This window comes from Cibotium barometz, chromosome 14, assembly GCF_041138505.1.
Source record: "Cibotium barometz isolate CiBa-2024 chromosome 14, ASM4113850v1, whole genome shotgun sequence".
Classification (NCBI taxonomy): Eukaryota; Viridiplantae; Streptophyta; class Polypodiopsida; order Cyatheales; family Cibotiaceae; genus Cibotium; species Cibotium barometz.
The window spans coordinates 5,445,427-5,467,332 of NC_141059.1; the positions used below are offsets into that span (position 1 = coordinate 5,445,427).

The 21,906-nt window shown below is 40.8% G+C and overlaps 1 protein-coding gene across 1 annotated transcript; it reads right to left on the minus strand.

Moving 5' to 3' along the window:
- Positions 1 to 6,642: 6,642 nt before the first annotated feature.
- LOC147631596 (uncharacterized) lies at positions 6,643 to 8,339 on the minus strand. Its single transcript, XM_086808951.1, has 3 exons — positions 7,254 to 8,339; positions 6,809 to 7,178; positions 6,643 to 6,680 (listed from the first exon to the last, which is right to left on the minus strand). The coding sequence occupies exons 1-3, from the start codon at positions 8,337 to 8,339 to the stop codon at positions 6,643 to 6,645; spliced, it is 1,494 nt and encodes a 497-aa protein (XP_086665077.1).
- Positions 8,340 to 21,906: the final 13,567 nt, after the last annotated feature.

A 21,906-nucleotide genomic window follows, 5' to 3' on the forward strand; every position in this document is an offset into this window, starting at 1 on the left:
TTAGGTGCATAAAACAAAGCATGTTAAAGCATTTCATAGCATGGATGCATGGGCCACCCATTGGGCAGCCCAATGGGACAACCATATGGCAACCCATGTCCCTATTAGCTAGCATGGAGGGTTGATCACAAGCTTTTCCAACACTTGTAGGTAGTCGGCTAGCAACAAATGCCAATCGACCAACATTAAGTGCTATTCAGCCAGCATTAGATGTTAGCTAGGACATATGCGTAGAATTAAATGCTCAAAATCAGCAGATTGTGGGATTTTATAACAAGCCGACAGTAGCCTATTCCCACTGACCAGCAATGTAGTTGCATATATAAGCAGCCCCTCCATCATTGCATAAATCCACCTCATAAATCATTTTTCTTTCATAAGAAAACAATACAAATATGTATGCTTTGCATACATAAATCTCAGCCAAGCACCTAGTGCTTGAGTCCATAGGCAACCTCGAAGTTTGCTTCAGAATAGTTAGCCTTCTGTAGTGCATCTCCCTCACAGTAGATCTGGGTGTGCATAAGGCCTTCAAAGTTGGCTTCATACCGCTTGATGGTTCAACAGACGTCCGGTCTACAATGTCCTTGCGTTTGGCAGCCTCTGTTAGTCAATTCTCAGTAAGTTCTTTGCATTGTAATAGTTCTCCAAAATAATACAAGCAAATACTCCTGTTTTTGCAGGGGGAGAGGGGAGGCCTTCGGTGGATAAATTGGGACCCAAATCTGGTGTTGTCTCTACTTTCTCTCTCTCCAGCTCTACCTCCTATGTATAAAAGATTATAGTGGATTGCTTCATTCTCACTTCATAAAGGTCTTCCTGTGCACGATCTAGCCAGTTGCATGCTACATTGGTATCAGAGCTTCTAGTTATAACCCAGCTTGACTACCTAAGTGGGAGCAAATCCGTGAATGGTAAAACTGAGGTAAGGAGAAACCACTCAGCCATTCACCTTGTTAGGAAAAGAATAAAGAAGTTACCAAGACGACATCACTACAAAAGAAAGTGTCCTCGTAAATATCTCCTTCAAGAGCTAATGGAGAAAAACAGGTTACTCAGGCTACAACTACAACAAGCAAAAGAGGCTAAAGAAAAAAAAGAACAACCTAAAGAGCAACCTAAAGAGAAACCTAAAGAGTAGATTACAGAGTAGGGTCCCCAAAATTTTCAGCACATGCTTCATCTCGTGGAGCAACAAAGAAGACAGGAACTTGATGAGGCGTGATAGATCGAGGAAGCCAGATGTAGGGAAGTTGAAGACTGATGCCAGCAGGCAGAACATGCGGTGGCAGAACAATAGAATAAGCTAGATCGAGAAGCCATACAATTCCAACATTAACAATTTCCTAGCAACCCTATAGGCCAGTCTTATGGCAGCGCTTCCGAAAATGGAGCGGATGGTACCTCATCCTCTTTATCAACCATCATCATACGAGCTAAACCAAAATTTAGTAAGTATGATGGTAAGTGTGATCATTCGCAATCGTTGGCGCGCCGTTGGCGAGCGCGCGAGAGTTCTCCCTTACTTGAGTGGCACAAGGGGGAGGCTTCACCATCCAAGGAGTGAAGGGTTTTGAACCCACCACCTCAAGCTCCAAGGCAAGTGTGCTAGCCACTTCACCTTTTCACTTGTGTTGTTCTTCTCTTCAAAAGAACTCTACTTATTATTTCAAGGGAGGACACAAACTACAAGGAAAGTGACCTTTTCACCTTCAACTTTCCTTCTTTCAATTTGTGAGAGGAGTTTTCTATGCTCCAAGTTTGGAAGTTTTTGGTGGACGGATCTTCAACGACATGCTACATGCAACACACTTTTTTGCATGCATGTGTTGATTGACGACTTGAGTGGTAATTTGTTCTCGATTTCCGTGCATGCACGAGGAATTCTTCTACGACGCTTCAATTGGAGTTCGCTTTTGAAGGTAATCCGTTCTCTATTTGTAAGCACGTGCATACCATGGCCTCAGCGAAACTGTCTCATGTTCACTTCGAGATTTTGAGAATGATATGCCTGATGTTAGTGAGGCACGCCCTTTGGGTGGTGGTGTGGGTGATTCGCGACAGGCCGTTGCGCCTCATCGGGATGCCAACATGACCGATGCCGAAGGGGGTGCGAGTCCACTAGACAATTATGGTTTGGTAGACACGTTAGAGTTTGGGCGTCTCACTTCAAGGGTAGTTGCACTTGAGCGCACTATAACAAATGTCAATACCAATCTCACAAACATGAGCACGCTTTTTACTGAATTTATGGCACGTTTTGCAAGTGGATCGGCGGCAAGTGGAGGGCCTATTCCGATAGTTATGCCTCCTCTTGTTCCAAATCCTACAGTAGAATCTATTGCACCCTCTGCAACGCAGGAAGGGGCTATGTTGAAAAACGTGAAGCCGCCTGTGTTTAAGGGAGAGGAGCGCGATCGTAACAAGGATGCGGTCCATACATTTTTACACAAGTGGACGGACTTGCATCGCTTACGCCCGACTCCCACTGCTGTTATGGTCACTGAGACAAGTCTCACACTTGAAGGTAAAGCCTACAAGTGGTGGATGAGTCTACCTATTGAAACTCGCCCTAAGACTTGGGAGGAGTTTGCGGCAGCGCGTATGCATGGCTCCATTTATGGTCATCGAGTACGTATTCTTATTGACGATGGTGCCACGCACAATTTCTTGAACTATGCATTAGTTAAGAAATTAAAGTTGCCAGAGACAAAGAGTTCTCATCGTTATGTGGTGTCCACCATTCAGGGGGATGATCAGGATGTGTAGGATACTCTAGTACGGCAAGTGCCTGTGTTTGTGCAAGAACACACTATGGTTCTTGACTTCCAAGTGATGAATATGTCTCGTGCGGATGTCATCTTAGGACGGGAGTGGTTGTATGGGTTAGGGTCATCACTCAAAAGGAGTTATGAACATAATACGTTTACGTTTGAGGCCAATGGTAAGCATGTTTTACTTATTGGGGAACGTGATGTACCCCCAACACCACTCATATGTAATGCCGAACTCTCTTTTTTGGAGCATAGTAATCAAATAGAAGAAGTCTATTTTTGTTATTGTGTGTCGCAAACTAGTGGGTTTGATGTGCATGATGTTTCTTCTTCAAATGAATCTTCCTCAGTGACGATGCCTTCTTTCTCTTTACCTTCTTCTAAAATCTCTTTAAATAATCTTAAGCAACCAGTTAATGCTTTGTCTTTGCAACAACTGTTACAAGAATTTAAAGATATTTTTCCTAATGATTTGCCAGAGGGTTTGCCACCCGAACGAGCTTTGCCTCATCGCATTGATGTCATTCCGGGCGCCAAACCAATTAGTAAGCCGTCGTACAGGCTTAGTGCGACTGAAGCAGCTGAGCTGGAACGTCAGCTTGCTGACTACCTTAGTAAGGGCTTCATTCGCCATAGTGCTTCACCATGGGCATCGCCCATTCTTTTGGTGAAGAAAAAGGATGGATCCATGCGCATGTGTGTGGATTATCGCTCCTTGAATGCGGTAACAATTAAGAACAAATACCCGCTACCTAGGATAGATGAGTTGTTTGATCAACTCAAAGGTGCGAAGTATTTTTCTAAAATTGATTTACGTTCAGGATATCATCAAGTGCATATTAACGCTGATGATATAACCAAGACTGCGTTCCGGACTCGCTTTGGACACTATGAGTTTTTGGTTATGCCGTTTGGGCTTACTAATGCCCCGGCAACGTTTATGATGCTTATGGATAGCGTACTAAGGCCGTACTTAGGCAAATTTGTCATTGTCTTTCTTGATGACATTTTGGTCTATAGTTCGACTTTAGAAGAGCATTTGGAGCACTTACGAAAAGTTTTTCAGTTACTACGCGAGAATGCACTTTACGTGAAAGCAAGTAAGTGCGAATTTCTCAAGGATAGCATACAATACCTAGGTCATGTAATTTCTGCAGACGGAATTGCTATGGATGCTAGTAAGGTTGATGCTATTATGCGATGGCCAACACCTCGAAGTAAGGAAGAACTTCAAATCTTCTTGGGAATGGCAGGATTTTATCGCAAATATGTGAATGGTTATGCAAAGATTGCCGCTCCCATGACTGATCAATTGAAAGGTGCGGCAATTATCTTTCAATGGTGTGAGGAGCAACAACGTAGCTTTGATAAGCTTAAAGTTGCTTTGGCTACGGCTCCCATCTTGGCAATTGTGGATCCTCAAAAACCATTTGTGATTGAAACGGATGCCAGTGCTAAGGCAGTGGGTGTGGTTCTCATTCAAGATGGTCATCCTGTTGCCTATGAGAGCAAGAAGCAATCGTGCTCAACAAAACTACTCAACTTATGAGCGTGAGCTCTTTGCCATCATATATGCCTTACGAAAATGGCGACATTACTTATATGGTGCGCAATTCGAGATTATTTTTGATCACGAAAGCATAAAGTGGTTTATGAACCAAACAGATTTGCAGGGTCGAAAGGCCAGATGGGCTGAGATCCTTCAGGAGTATGATTGCAAGCTACGCTATCGCAAAGGACGTTACAATATTGTAGCTGATGCTTTGAGTCGTATGCCAGAGATTAATTTGCTGTTATTCACAGAGTTGAAAAGCGAATTGTTAGAATCTTTACGAGGCAAATGCAAGCAGGATTCAACATACTCAAAGGTGTGGAATCATGTTCAAATGAGGGGTCCCTCTCACTCAAACGGTAGTGTTCCCAGTTCTTCCACACATGTTTCTTCTTTATCACAAGATGAACTACAGCGATGGAAAAACTTTTCCATCGATGATGGATACTTACTCCACAAGGGGAGAGTTTGTGTTCCATTGGACTTAGACACTAGGCGCCAGATTCTTTTTGAGTGTCATGATAGTCCAAGTGCAGGTCGTGCGGGCATTCGCAAAACGTATGCTCTCGTAAGAAAGCATTTCTATTGGCCTGGACTTCACAAGGATGTTACTGACTATGTTCTGCAGTGTCAGAAGTGTCAAGTGAACAAAGCAGAACGTCTTAAAGCTGGCGGGTTACTGCATCCATTAGAGATTCCCGACGGAAAGTGGGAAAGTATCTCTATGGATTTTATAACGGGCTTGCCCACAACGAATCGTGGACATGATGCCATTTGGGTAATCGTGGATCGATTAACCAAGCTTTGTAGGTTTGTGCCTACTAAGAAAACAGTTACAACTCCAGAATTGGGACGCCTTTTCGTGGAGAATGTTTACCGACTTTATGGCTTACCGTCCAATATTGTCAGTGATCACGATCGCAAGTTTAATAGCCATTTCTGGCAAGCAGTATTCAGTAAGTTGGGTACTATGTTGAACCTTAGTACAGCTGGATCATGGTCAGACTGAACGGGTTAATCAAGTGCTGGAAGATATACTTAGGGCATATGTCAGCAAAAAACAATCTGATTGGGAGTCTTATTTGCCTATTCTTGAGTTTGCTTACAATAGTGCAAAGCATGTATCGACAGGCTTTAGCCCTTTCATGTTGATGTATGGTTTTCAGCCACGTTCACCAGTGTGTCGGTGGGACTGGCGAATGAGAAAATCAGTCAGGTTAAGGATTTTATCCAAGACCATATGGATATGTTGCGCCTTGCACGATTAAATGTTCGTCAAGCGCAAGATCGTTACAAGAAGTTTGTGGACCAAAAATGTAGGCCACTTCACTTTCAAGAAGGTGATTGGGTGTTTTTGAAGGTACCAGAAAACTCCACCAGTTTAAAAATGGGTCCCGTACCAAAATTGTCACCCCGATTTTGTGGACCGGTTAAGATACTCAAGAAAGTGGGCCCAGTAGCCTATAAACTTGAGTTACCAGCACATTCCAAGGTTCATCCCATCTTTCACGAAAGCCGTTTGAGGAAACGCCTTATGGGTCATGAAAGGCCGGTAGATGATTCTTCTTGGTAGAATATGTGGAACCTCCAATACTGCCTCATGAACCAGAAAGAGTATTGGATTACCACATGTTACGTACTCACCACCAAGTTTGGAAACAAGCTCTTATCAAGTGGAAGGACCATCCAGAGGAAGGCTCCACTTGGGAAAACATTAGTGTGATGAGGAAACGTTTCCCCACCTTTGTTTTCGAGGACGAAAACTCTTTTTGAAGGGGGGAGTAATGTCAGGACTATGGTCCTACGGAAGTCGAACCCTAGCATAAGTTAATAGCTTTCGGAGTCTCGAGAGTATTATTAGTGCTAGCGGGGTTCAAGGGTTAATCATCATTAGGGCCAAAAATGACTCAAAAAGGGCTGTGTAAGGAAGTGATTAATTTGCTAATTAGCGGAGCCGTTGACGGTCAAAACGACTCCAAATTTAGCGATTTTCCTAAATAAAAGCACATCCAAGTTATTTAAAGCGCATTCAAGTACATACCTTTTAAAATTAAAAAAACAATTTCACGATTCCCGGGATAGTTAATGCCGACATGACCACGATTCTTATTTTTGAATTTTTGCCGCCCCTCTCTCACTGTTTCTTTGCCATTCTCTCCCTTTTTTTGTCACTCTCGGATATGGCTCTGTTCTTCACGAGCTTTCTCTACTAACTTTTTATGCTTATTGCTCTGTTCCATCTTTTATCAAACTTAATAAAGAGTATTAAGTTTCAATAAAGAGTATGCGACTACACGAAGTTCTTTTCAATGAAGTTTAACGACTTCGGAAGGGAAGTTTATATCCACCAGACCCTGAAACAGGAAGGTATCCTTCTTTTCATACTCCTCATGATTTGATGAGATTTGTTGGAGATGGGGTTAATGGCTTACTGGGTTATAGTTTAAGGCTTTCTTACTCTTCAATAAACTATTTATCATACATTCAAAATCTCTTTCCTTGGCTGCAGCAGCATAGCTAGCATAGCAAAGAAAGTAACCTGCTCTAGAGGCATTAAAGCCTGCAGCATAACCAAAAATCCTAAGGGCAGCAGCTCTCTCAAGAACCAATATCTTGTTAGCATTTATTTGAAGGGGTGTGTAACCAAGAAACCTTGACAATACCTTTAGTGCAAATAAAGGTAGCTCAGGCTCTTCAGAATATTGACTATGAAAGGCACAAAAGGTTGCCTTGTCCAACAAAGGAAGATAGTGCAAAAGAGAGGATGAATCTTTCTTAAAGGTTCCTTCTATTGCCTTTCCTCGTGAACCTTTGGCTCTTCCAAGAAAATTATCATTGTCAAGAAGTTCAAGCTGCAGAAAAAAAATAATTGATTAAAAAAAGCTTTAAAAGACAGAAAAAATATCAAGGGTCATTAATGAAACAACCTTCTGCAATTCATCATCTGCGAAAACAAACTTCTCCTGTGCGAGGTTGAATAAACCAAATTTTTCCTTCTTTGCAACCTCTTTTTCTAATTCTCTCAGCTTGATATCTCTCCCAAAAGATTGAATACCAAGCTCCTGGAGCCTATTTTCAAAATCCTCATCCTTCAAAGAAGGTGCTTCCTCCTCAACTCTCTTCATGCAAACAGCAAGTGCATCAGGAGCAGTAACAAAAGAATCATTTGAAGTCTGGAGATCAAGAGATAAAAACTCCTCCTTGGACTCTTCCTCTGTGTCAATAAAGTCCAAGGCAACCTCAGAAGCCTCAGCTACTATAGCTGCAATGCAGTAGTCCTCCCTTATATTGAGAAGAAATTGAATCTGATGAAGAGGGATGAAATCTTTGTCATTAATAAGAAAGGAGGGGAGGCTTCGTATAGTAAGGGAGGCCTCAGACACCTCCACATCTTCAATGGGTTCAGGGATGAGGGTGCTTGCTTTAAACTCTGCAACATCCAAACCTGCACGTTCTTTTTCCTCTGAAGCAAAATCAATCTTTTCCATCTCCAAGGTCTCAGATTTCTCTATGTTCAAAACAGTGGAGACATTCAAGTTTAATTCATCCTTGGATGGAACATCTTCACCTGGAACTTGAGCACTTTTCTCATCTTTGAGAAAAAGAAAGAAAAGAAAACCAATGTCCTTTGAAACAAGGTTGCAACTTTTAACATGGAGTTGACAGGATATGGATTCTGGGATTAGAACATTGGACTTCTTTGAAAACCTGCCAAACCTTCTTAAAACTTTATTTTTTTCAAGAGAATTTTGAGTGAAATCAGTGAGATGAATGTAATCTTTTCCTTCCAGACTCAAACACCAACCAAGAACTGCATCCTCAAATTCCTTTAATTCATCTGAAATAAACTCTCTAAATTTATCCAAGATTTCACCAAGGACAAATTTGGGATTGAAAATTTTCAAAGCCTCTGAGTAGACTTGCATGTCTCCACCAACCTCCAAAACGGCCTCCAGCAACCTTTCACTTGGGTCATCGAAAATTTGTTCTCTTCCCTCAAGATTAGTACTCATATCTTCGGTTCAATCTGCAAAAGAAATGGAATAGAAGCACCAAAACATAGTGGAAAACCTGCCTTAGAACCAATTCAACGTCTTAATTCAAGCCTCTAGGTTGTTTAAAGGTTCAAGAAGCACTTACCAATACGGCGCGATACAAGGGCTTTGGAACACCTCGGAGGGCCTCCTATCGCGTCGTGTTGGATAAGCTGAGGGAAAGAAGTGAAGCACCTGAATGGAGCAAAACGAGGTCTTTGGAACAAATGCAAGGGCCTCCTCTCGCGTATTGTACCTGTCAGTTAAGAAACTTGGGTAGAAAATATTTCATCCCGTCGTGCTGATTACATTGGGGTATAAAAAAGATGAGGTCAAAAAATACGTGTTGGTTACATGTAGCTTAGTGCATGGTGGTCCACATGGCTTAGTGCATGGTGGTACACTTGTCACCAACGGTCACTACCCCACTCGGCCAGACATTTTGTCCAATTCTCCTTCACGATGCGATAGGGGCTATCCAACATCCTCTGACCCTTGACTATCGCGTCGTTCCGGCTAGCTCATCTCCTTCACGGCGCTCTAACGCCCCTTCAGTCAAAGTCCAATTCTCCTTCACGACGCGATAGGGCTCTTCCCACATCCTCTGACCTCCACTATCGCGTCGTTCCGGCTTGCTCATCTCCTTCACGGCGCGATAACGCCCTTTCAGTCAAAGTCTAAGCCTCGTCCATCGCGTCGTTTCGGATACAAATTTAATGGCGCGGCGGCTATAGTCACTAGGGACATTCATCCTTTTAAAGGCTGCCCGGCGCCCACGATGGCTTTTTGGTGCTGGTTGTTGACTGCGAAGCATGGGGGACACGTAAGGAGCGCCGGTGTAGCTGGCGGGTGGACATTGACATCTAGGGGTGTAGGCAAAAGCAGTCGCCAGCCGCCTTCAGCCAGCAGCTAGCGTTGCTGCCTTCAGTCGCCTTCAGCCCCGCAAGAGAAGAGAACCACTCTCTCTCTCTCTCTCTTTCGTTTGCTTGACTGTGGTCACAGTCAGCCACGTCTCGACCGGCGCACAGGCCACTCCTTGCCAACATCCATATATACTGACGGCAACACCGTGGACAGTAGCATAGCTAGGCGGACAAAAGCAGCCACCAACGACGCCTGTGCAGCCGTTGTATGTCGCCAACAACGAACTACAGCAAGCAACCACCTTCAGACGTTGCAGAACATTGGCCGCGTTCACGTCTCGTTCTGGCTATCATTTTACAGCGCAAAGCAATCCTCCTACACGACGCGATTAGCCACCTCAGTCAAAGTCCGTTCATATCTATCGCGTCGTTTTGGATATCCTTTTTCACGTCTCGTTCTGGCTATCATTTTACAGCGCAAAGGAGTGGAGATCAGATCTAAGTAATCTTTGAGAACCTACCAGCAAGAGGCGGCGCTGTTGGGGCGACGTTTAATCAAGGCTGGGCTTTGTAAAAGCAAAGGTGAGCGTAACCCAACACATATTTCCCTGCATGCAATATATAACCACGGGCCACTTTGAGACCTTAGGTCCCACAACGCATATATTCCTTACACACATCATGATCTCTAAGTGTGTACTAGAAAAAAAAAATCACCCATATATATGCTTTGTTTGAAATGACATTTTGCTATGTTATTAAGTGACCAAGAGTTTAATCCTAACTCATCATTTTATCACTAATTCAATCCTCCTACACGACGCGATTAGCCACCTCAGTCAAAGTCCATTCATATCTATCGCGTCGTTTTGGATATCATTTTTACAACTTAAAAAAGTCTGTTTTTTCAATCTAAAAGCCTTCTGTATCGCATGCTCAATCACCGAAGCCTCCTATGCCAACACCCATGCCTCCAAAATCATCTTCCAAGTCTCCCAAATTATCACCTAAAAAATCTCCCAAGCCTTTTGAAGAGCCACATTTCTCAGAAGCCCCCAAGGTTTTATCAAGAGAGCAACCTGAAGACTCTTCACAGCCCCCTGTCCAGTCTCCTAAGCCAGCAACCCCCCCAAGGCCAAGTTCAACAAAGAAGGCTAGTGAGCCTTTCTTTTCACCTAGATTCAGCAAACAAAAAAGAAAGAGGGACTCTGAAGCTCCTGGGTCCTCGAATGTAAAGAGGAAGATGGATTTTGATAAATGTTCATTTCTAGCCTCATTTATGTAAAAAATTGTTTATTTTTACTTTGTAATGAAGCACCCAGTTTGTGTCAAATAGATGTACTCCTCAACTGAGAAAAATCTTTGATGATGATTTTGCAGTAAAAAATATCATAAGTACCAGCATATTGAGTCAGACAACAAGATCAAAACAAAATCTTTATTTGAAAAGTATTGTGATTACAATTTCATGATCTTGCATTTGGCTCAAATACAACTCTTTTATGTGGAAGACATGTGATACAAGATGTTACATTCTCCATCCTTTTGCTTACAACAATTCCATCTACTTTAAATTTATATTCAGAGGATGTTTCATCAAGAAACTCAAGTGACTCTCTGACATCTTTCAGCATCCAATTAGCTATAACTATAAGTTCTCTAGGCTCAGTTAGTTGATGTACATATATTTTTAATTCAAACTCTGGACAGTTCTCTTCTGAATCTAGGGATACCCAGAAACCTAGCTTGCTTCTCCATCTTCTATAATCATAACCTAAAACTAATGATTGACGACATAATTGATATGAAATTGACAGAGAATTGGGACTTATTCTGCAACTAATATTGTCACCAATGTGGTAAGTTTCTTTGGTTCTCCATCCTTCTCCAAGCACAATGTCGAGTTCAGCCATAGAAAGTCTTCTGTTGAGCCACATTGTCTTTGATCGTTGTAAATCCATGGTTTTGAAACATGCCACAAAGACATGTAAAGGTAAGAACCATTGAACCTTTATCCTTCTTGATATTCTACCCGGAGACATAGCTTTCAAAATGTCTTCTTTGATTTTGAATTTGAAGCTCGATAAAGTAAGTGAGTCTGGAGATTTCCAATCTAGCGAGTTGATGGTAGGAACAGGCACTTCACGAAGTTGTCCTTTCTCACCTTCTCTTGATGGAACCATATATTCTGCAAAATAGACAAACAAATCCATCGATTTGAAAAAAGATGGTGGTTTATCAGCATACAAAACATCTGCAATTCCTTTGTGAATTGCATTGAAGGTTCCACTCAGACTTTCAATAGGTTGCCACTCCACAGCTGTCGATGGAAAGATAACTGTTGTTGCCCAGTCATTTATTTGAAAAGACATGGGTTTCCAAAGTCCTTCCTCCCTGATATTATTAAAAACACAAGAAGTGATACTATGAGATGGACGACGTGCAGAGTTTGCCATGGGAACTTAGAAACAGAGAAAAGCCGCAAAAATTCTACAAAGAGAGAGAGAGAGAGAGAATGTGAAAGAAAGGATAGTGTAGACGTTCGAGACTAACTTGTCATGTCATAAATGTCGTTATTTTCAAAATTTGAAATAAAGATTTCATATCTTCTTTGATTTTTTTTGAAATAAAATATAGAGCTCACGTCTGGTACGGTGGGTCCTAACTTTTATGTTTAGTCGTCCAGAACTCTCAAAAATAGCGGTGTCCACCAAAAGATAGCGATTTTTCGCCGTTCTCCGTGAAAATAGTTCTCCAAGACCCAAGATAGAGGAGACAAGAATGCCATACTTTTGTATATGTGGCAAATATCTATTGGACCATTCCTTAATCTTTAGATTAACAAACAGCCCATTTTTAAACATTTTTGGCCCTAACGTGGGCATTAGGGTTTGGTCGATGTGTGTACACATCTAAGTTAGCACGGCTCTTAAGTAAGATGGGCGGCCGGGCTAGGAGGTGTGGACACAGGCCAGGGTTTTGGTATAAAACCCAACGAGAAACCCTAACTCGTCATTATATGGTTGGGAGGTGAACCGACTTCCACCCTCTCTTCTTCTCCACGCCTAGGCTATGGCGGCTTGAGAAAGACGCAGCCGTAGCGGAGGCGTTACACTATGATAACATCAAAAAACACTACAACAAAATTTTAATATTTTAAGAATATTCTATTCATCATTATGTTGAAAGTAGATGGAGTGTTAGTCAAATCGAATGGCATAACTAAAAATTCCAAATGACCAGTTTGGGTTCTAAAGGCAATCTTGAAGATATACCCTTCGTCCATTCGAATTTGATGATAACCGGACTTCAAGTCAATCTTGCTAAAGACTTGGGCTCCCTTAAGCTTATAACAAGTCATCAACTCAAGGTATCGAATATCAATTCTTGACAGGAATCTTGTTTAGTGCACGATAATCTCGATACACAGTCGATATGTTCGATTCTTCTTTTTAACGAGAAGAACTAGAGCACCAAATGGAGAACTGCTGGGTCTAATTAATTCTTTATCTAGTAGTTCTTCAACTTGCCTTTGGATCTCTTTTTGCTCAAGCATGTTGGAGATTTACATGGCAGTGAGCTACCAAGAATTATTTCAATTCTATGGTCTTTTGGACGAGGCTTCGGTAAGCCAGGCATTAGAAGAACTTGGAGCTCATTTTGGGGCCCTGTAAGAAATTCACTATTTTCTTATTTATTTTGCTCTTAAACTACGTAAAATAGTCACAACAGGTCCAAAACCGTCAATTTGAGGCAATAAATATACTGTTGCTCACAAACAACGAGGTCTTATCATTAAAAGCTTTGAGAAGATACCTTTTTCATAGGTTTGGCTCACACGTATGAACGATTTTTCTGTCATTATTACATAACTAATCTCTCTCATTTCGAATTTAAAAATGTTTAGCGCCTTCTTCAACTCTCAAACAAAACAATATATAGGATGTTGAATAGGTGTATCAAGATTGCCTGCAAGGAATAACAAGACGGAAAGAAGGTGGTTTAGGGTTGAAGCAGATGAACTGTGTCTATTTGGTATTGCAGGGTCCGAGGGTAATGCTTGATGAGGAAAGCATTGGCTGGGTGATTGATGTGAAGGGGATGGTCAACATGGTCACTAGATGGTTTGTGTGGAGGAAAACGCAAAAGGACACAATTAAAGAATCTGCACAAAAATCGAGGAGACATCATCATGACGCACGTGGTAGCTATCGTTGCACACACGTGTGACATTTAGAGTGGCACATGCCATGTGGGCATGAATTCCGAGGCATAAAGTATACAATGTGCTAGAACACTTGCCCTCCTCACAAGTCTGTTCAGCACAACAACAAAGATCTCCTCCATAAAAAGGCGTCCTCCCCGACTGAAGGAGGATAACCATTAGCATGGCATCCTCCGATTGAAGGATAACCATCAGCATATCCCCAGCTCAACCAAAGCCAAGTACAAATAATCCAGAAAGCAGATCCTTCTGAAAGGATTGTACCATCTGAGAGGTGATACTCCTGCAAAACTGAAACCTCGTATTGTTTCTTCCTTCTATATATTTGATATCTAGTCCAAGTTTTTAAGAATCTTTTCAGAAAATAGATATCTGCATCTGCATCGAAGAGCATATAAGTTTCGGTGTTGAAACATGTTTTTGTTGGGAAACGCGATTTCGATATGTCTTTGCAGAGCGAGAATCTTGAAATCGCGTTTCATTGCAAATTTTGGCTTTAAGCTTTTCTGTTCTTTCACCTTGGATCACTCATGTATCATACATGTCTCTGCAATGACATGGAATAATTCGTGATGAGATAATATGTGTCTATAGATAGATAGTACTAGAATTTTAGTGGGAAAACGCAATATGAATCAATTTTCCTAGCAAATGTTCCGAAAATGCATTTTCCGGCAAATCTCTTCCCTTGACATGCTCTCTCATGTGGAGACGGCGAATTTCGAGCTGCTTTGATGTGTTCTCTATTCCATATCTTACTTGATTTTGATGAGATAGGAATTTCCTGTCCTCCTCTTCCATGTTCTGTTCCATGATAATTCTCATCATTGTACCTATCTATGAGTGGAAGCTTACCTTGCTTGGATGTCATCTTTAAAGGTAATTAACCATTTTGCTTATTACTCTTTCAGTTCTGATGGCAAGAACAAAGGAAACTGCAAGGAGAAAGGGAAGTGGGCCTAACTTGGCAGTGGTGGCTGGAGGTCAAAGTCCTTCAAAGGGGAGGTCAAAGTCCTCCAAAAAGGGCAAGCCCATGCACATGCTCCAGAAAAGCCAGAAGAAGAGAATCAATCAAGGAACCAATGTTCTCAGGAAGATCAGGAAGGCACAAAAGGCTGTAGGCTTTGCAATGCCCATGGCTCCTTTCTAGAGACTCGTGAGACAAGTATGTGACTATTGGGGTGTCAGATTCAGGTGGAGTAGGACACCCCTTCTCACCCTACAGGAGGCAGCAGAAGATTTTCTCTTAGAGTTCTTCCAGGATACAATGCTAGTTGCTACCCATGCACACAGGGTGACAATAATAAAAAAGGATATCAACACATTAGTGAGAATAAGGTACAAATATGATAAAATTCTGAATGCAGAAGACTGGGATAATATTAAGATGAGAGACATCTTATTAATACCACCAAGCAGGAAGCCCTCTAAGGATGAGGTGAAGATAGAAGAGGTTACACACAACTATGATACCAGAGGGAAGTCAGCCTATGAGGATTTAATGAAACAACAAGTGAAGGATTCATCTTCGGACCTAGAGTCAGAAACACTTGTTAAGGAGTTGAAGATACAGGCGAGGCTTCTGGAGTTGGGGCCCAAAATTACAATAAAATTAGAGATTTGGAGTTCAGGCTCACTAGAGACTATATAAAAGCTCTTTCCCAGAGGAAGACGTACCTGACAGATACTCTCATCCTGGCTACTCTCTAGTGAGTATTTTCCAAGATTATTCTTTCTACAAAAGTATCAATCCTCTTCAATCTCAAAGTGAGTCTTTGAGTCTTTCCTTGTGCAGCATGTTCAAGAGCAAATAGCATTCTGGGGTTATGCACAGGATCTTCATCACTGATCCAGGAATCTCATTCAAGCTCAGAGATCACAAAGAGAGCAGTGCAGACATTGCAAAATGGTTCAATTACTACAATTTTGAAGTAGTTGATGTCATCTTCCTACCATACCACTCCAAGTAAGTACACCTAGATTTTAGATTTAACAGTACTTTGCTTTTTTGGTTCCTTTATCTTTTTGGTCCTTATATTATTCTTCTTTTTGTAGCTCTCATTGGAGTTTTGTTTCTATTGACCTTGAACAAAAGAGATGTTATACATTTAACTCTCTTCAGGGTACCCACCAAGAGCTAGGCCTGTAAGTCTTATCCTTAATGTATTCCCATGAAACTTTGGAGTATGGAGAATGCTAATATCAAAGAATCTTGGATAGTTCTCACATTTCCTTTGGTATTGTAGTGTCTTGAAAAGACTTTTTGATGCCCTGGACCTCCAAATACAAATTTACTCAACCTGATTGAACCAATTGCATTGCAGGTTTGTGGAAGAACACCAATCTTATTTTATCTTCTGTATAGAGAACTGTTTATCTTTATTTAAATTCTCATAATTTCATTTACACACACCACAACAAATAGACCCATATTCTTGTGGATGGAGATTACTTATAATAGCTGAATACATGTACTCCTACTTTGGAGAGAAACAGCCTGAGTTTGTAAGTCAAAAGATTTACAATCTTCAAATTTTCTAATTTTTAACATAAATGCAATCAGTTTCTGAAAATAATATTTTCTTTATAGCAGATGCAAGAAGATAGTTTTGGCTCTGACTACGTCTATAGTTTCAGAGCCAATACAATTTTGAGGTTGCTACGACTTGCTTCTCCTATTCCTGCATCTCCTCCACTTCTAAACGAGCCAATATCCCCTTCCAATATTGATGTAGAAGTCATTACTGAGTAGAAAGATGATTTGAAATCTTTCAATGTAAATGATAACATTCTCAGAAAGTTTAGGAGCCGCCTTCCAAAGTGCCTGAGGAGATGAAAATGGAAGATGAGCCTCTCCCATGAAATATGAAGTCTTCGGATGTAACTGAGGTGCAAAAGGAGAAGCCGAGGGAGAGCCATAGCGACAAGGAGCTTTATCTGAGTCTTTGGACCAGCCTGAGCTAGAATCCCAAATATAGGCATATTTGTACATCTGTAGATATACCCTCCTCTGTACATCTGAGAACAACAACAGTAAATGCAAATATAAATGCAATTACTTTTTCTCAATGGATCACTTTTTGGTTTGAAAATGTTAAGAATTCTATAATGCTTTTACTGTCTGGTAAAAGTATATATGAATTATTTATTGTACTTGAGTTCAAGATGATTGAACTATCTGAATTGTTCTACTTGCATATCTCTGCATTGTATCTTGCTTTCTCTTCTTTGCAGTATCTGAAACAAAATCACAGTTTGAAAATGAGATGTCTACATTTTTTGAATTAAAATTTTGATAAAATAATTTTGCCAATCTTGAATGAGTACTTTAGGAAACTCAGTTTACCTTTTTGTTGTTTAAAATGAATGAAAATCCCATGCAGACACTCCCTTCAGTCTCGTTTATAATGTCATTCCGTAATCGAGAGAGTGCGCAGTATCTTCCAAGTGTGATGGATGCTATTAAAATGCCATTCTCGACAACATCTATATCAATAATATCATTTTCTAGACATGAAGAGCTCTCATCTTGTTCCATTGGTACAAGTTGTGTACCTATCATCCTGCTTCGTTTATAGTAAAATGAGAAAATAAAATTCTGGGAGACAAACATGTACTTGAGATTGATTGTGTCATGGACAACCTCACAATACACAGTGTTGGCCATAATTTTATCCCAACCATCATCCAAAATTTTTGGAATGTCATCACAGCCTTTTGCTTTAAAAGAAAACATAGTCTTACAAACTCAGATTGAATATTCTTGAAAAATATCTATGAAAACATTGACAGGCATAAAAACTGTGATTTTGACTATTCTTGTTGCAATATTTGGTTTCAATGAATGCTGCACTTCTGCATATAGTTTGGCTCTATATGCCTCTATTATACTTCCATCGGGAACAAGCCAGTCTATTATATTCCATTCCAAAAAATTGAGGAATCCTAAAATGCATTCCACTGGTTTCCACTCCTCGTATGATGAAGGATATAGATCTGAAACATTCAGAAAGATCATCTTAGTTATAAAGGGAGAAACAATTGTGCCTTGAAAATAATTTAAGTTATATTATGTGTTTACAATTTGGTCTATGATGTGGAAGATAAGCTGGATATTCTCGCAATTGAAGTTCTCGATGCATATAAACATGCTGCACCAGAATCTCTTTTACGCATCTTCTACCTTCTTTCACTCTAAAACCTTTTACTCTGCCTTTCTAGGATGTCAGGAAAGTACTTGTTGATTGTTGCTTTTTGCTCTTCTTCCTGATCCTCTTGGGTTGCATTAGTACCCAAGCTCCTTTTCCCACTTTGAACATTTTCCAACTAGCATTTGCTGTTACAATATTGGAAACCTCTATGCTTGAAATCTGTGTGATAGGCCTTCGTGGCAAAGAAATGTTTCGTACATCAACAGAGTATTCACCATCTAAACCCACCGAACGTTTTCTAATGCCGCGTCCATTGTTTCTGGGTGCCATCTCAGGCTCCGAATCTAACGCACCCCTAATAGAAACCAACACAAAAGAAAGATAGTACGATGTTAAATTTCAATTAATCTAACATTCTAAGTAATGCAGATCGGCTTAAAAGAAAGAACAAAAAGATATCCACACCAGCAGGTGAAATGTTGAAGAGAGCAAATTACAACAAAGCTATGGCAAGGAGGGATGCTTGTCAAAGATGGAATGGTCCCTCGAAAGTCTGAGAAGAAAGGAAATTGGATTGTCGCGAGCGGGAAGTTTCAAACAGAATCTTACACTCAAAGATGGACTAAAATCTCATGATAGAGACATGCTGGAGAAGAGAATCAAAAACAAATCTCCCTATTCAACTCGCACGCTTCTGCCACCATAAAGTACTGTTCTATTTTCTATTTTTCACTCTTTTTTTGTGGGTTTTCTACGTTACGTTGGCCTTCTCCTGATTGGTTTTGCGAGACATTTTCTCCAAATCCTAAAAGGTCCCAAAATGAGCTCCCCTTTTTCCTAATGAGGTAAGTCATCCATGAAGTAGTTAGAGAGCTCAGAGATGAAAGGATCATGAGACACATTTGATTTGGAGTCATCCTAAGTAGTAAGCTGGTTGACAAAAATAAAAAATATCTTTTCCTTTTTTTGTATAGCTCTTTTTGCTTGTGTATAAATAAAAAATGGACCTAAGGGAGGCTTGTTGATTGGTTTGGCATTTGGTTCCAAATCAATAGCGTGATCAACACTCCTCTTTGGCGGCATTGATTTTGGCATGGTAAACACATCTTCATAATCCTTGAGTAGCTTAACCATGTCCACATTTTCGATGCAATCCTTTTTGCTATTATCTTCCTCTTTGCAAAGCTGTAGTACATAAACATAGCCCTCTTTCTTGAACTCTTTCTGCATTTGAGTAGCATTGATCATGAAGAGCTTGGACCCTTGCATTCCATTCAATGTAATAACCCCTCCATGATGCACAAAACTCATGAAACTTTTCTGTAAGTTCATGGTAAAAGAGTTCAAAGTGGACAGCCAATCACATCCAAGTACTATGTCAATTGGTCCCAACTCAATCACCAAAAGATCAACTTTGCAAGAGTAGCTCTTGGACAACTCCAATTCTGTACTTTGACACTTCATATTGCAACCCATTGAATCACCATTGGCCACTTGCACCATGTGCTTGTTTGGTAAAGAAGTTGGTTGCATTTTGAGAGTGTTCAAAGACCTTTTATTGACAAAACTATGCGTGCTTCCAGTATCAATGAGTGCATATGCTGTTCTCCCATTCACCTTGATCTTCAATCTCAATGTGTTGGCACCCTTACTTCCCGCATAAGCATCATGAGAGATTGTACACAAGGTAGTATGTGCACTATTGTTTTCATTCCACACGCATAGAGGCATCCCATCATCCATTTTGTCATGAGCAAACTTTAGTTTCCCACCCGGATCAAAAGGAAACTCGGGATTTTCTTCATCAAAACCATCATCATGAGAACCTCCATCCTCATGAGGATCTCCCCATCCTAAGGCATCATTGCATTCAAGGAATTCCTCCTCCTCATGATTAGCATTGTCCTCAGTGATAATGTAGCTTATGGAAATATCCTTGGATTTGCATACTTTGAAGTGATCCTTGTTCCATTTTTCTCCACATTTGAAACATAGACCTTTGAGCCTCATTTCATGCAAACGGTCCTCCTTGATAACCTTGCTTTTTGAACCCCCATTTGCTGGCTTGGACTCATTGTATGTAGCTTTGTTGGACATAAATGGTGGTTTAAATGGAAGTCTATTAGACCCTCTACCATACACGGTAGGAAATCTTGGAAGATTAGGTCTTGTGTTTGCATGAGAACCCATGTCAGTCCTTGTGATCACTTCCCCTTTGATATTCCCTTTGCTAGCCCACTTTGTCAAATACTTCTCTTCATGAATTTCTGCAAGCATCATTGCCTTCTTCAAAGTGGCGGGTTCATGAGACTTGACATCACCACCAATAGGAGCTTTCAAGCCCCTTATATACTTGACAACAAGATAATGCTCATCAAAGTCGTCCAAGTATAATAGAAGCTTTAGAAACTTATGAGAATATTCCTTCACGGTAGTGATTTGCTCTAGCTTGTCCCATTCCACAATGTGATTGTCCCTTTGCATGCGAGAAGTAAACTCTTCTGCCATGTCATTCTTGAATTCTTCCCAAGTAGTGATGACATAACCATGAGATTGCTTCCTCCTCCACCAAGTGTGAGCAAAACCTTCGAGATGAAGTGAGGCGAAGTAGACTTTGGCAATCTCGCTCCTTGGGCTGATTTCGAAGTAGAGATCCATCTTGTTTGCCCACTCTTCAAAGTCTTCGATAGAATTTGATTCTCCTTTGAACTTATTAAATATGATTTTGTCCTTCACAGCATTGTCAAAATCACCATGCATTCTTGAACCCCTCTGCCGTGCTCTTGGATCATCAAATCCTCTTCCTTCACCCAAGTGTCTATGCATTTGCTCATCTTCCAATTGCCAATCACTTGCATCTTTAAATCCCTTCTGTTCATACCCTCTTCTTGTATCTTGCATAAAGGATGAAGTTCTTGGAATACTGGCATTGGATCTCTCATAAGAAGCATCACCCATAGGTCTCTTGCCCTTGTCCATGTAAGAAGAATGTGGCATCATTTGAGGTGGCATCATTTGTCTTACTTTGTTCTCTTCTGGCATAGAAGGCTTTCCATCATGTTTGGCATCATAATGTACACCATCCATTGCATTCATATCGGCTTCTTGGTTGAGCTTGAGAGGAGCCAATACACTAATGGCTTTCTCCAAGTCTTTTAACCCTCTTTGCATCACGCCATCCAGGTAGTGGTGTCGCTTGTCGAACCGTTCCATGAGGTGTTCACCAAATTGTTGTTGCCGATTTGTTTGGTTATTTTCAATCCTTTGAAACATACTCTCCATAGCCATTAACATCATGTCCACTGTTAGCGGAGTAGTTCCCAAAGATTGAGGCATTTCCACTGGCTGAGATTCATCTAGAGATGGTGCTTTTATGGTTGAACTTTCTTCATTCCTCGTTGCCATCATTGCTTCCGGTTGTCTTTGATCATTTTCATTCCGCGCTCCCTTGTTTTGACCTCCTCTAGTCATTTCCATGCGCGTAATTGATCCCTCCTTGCAAAGACCACTTACTTAATTTTTTTTTTCTCTATTCAAACGGTATCCGATTTGGGTGATCTTTATATCGATGCGAAGCTCTTGACGAGACGAATAAGAATCCCCAAAAACAGATCTGAAAAAGTCAACAGCCTTTGACCAGTCAACTGTACCGGCTGAAAGTCAACTCTTGATGTTAACCGCTCAATTCTTATCCGATTTGGGTGATCTTTATATCGATGCGAAGCTCTTGACGAGACGAGTAAGGATCCCCAAAAATAGATTTGAAAAAGTCAACAGCCTTTGACCAATCAACTGTTCTAGCTGAAAGTCAACTCTTAACTTTGACCGCTCAATACTACTCCGATTTGAGTGATCTTTAGCTTGTTTGAAAGAGGTTTTCGGGTAGATTGAAGAGCTTTCAGGACAGATTTGAAAAGCTTTTGAAAAACCCTAGAAATTCAAGGATTTGTCCTGGCTGCAAGTAGGCAAATTTTGTAAAAATTTTGCCATGGTCTCCCCTCTTTTTGCACCAAATCTCAATCAAATCAAAGCATCTCAATCAAGTATTAAAATCCTTATGCATTGGATTTCTGTAAGCAATTCAATCCTCAATCATTTTTCCATCTGAGCATGTGACCTTATGGCATCAATTTTATCCTTTTGCATAAGAAGTCGATGTAGAGGATTTGCTTGTTTGCTCAAGTCGAATGAAGTGGTCGATGAAGCGCGTCGATGCTTGCCGATCTCCCGGCCAAGCACTTCTCACCCCTTCACCAAGTTTACATCTTCACCAAGGTGAAGGTTGAGGCCATTTCTTTACCACCAAG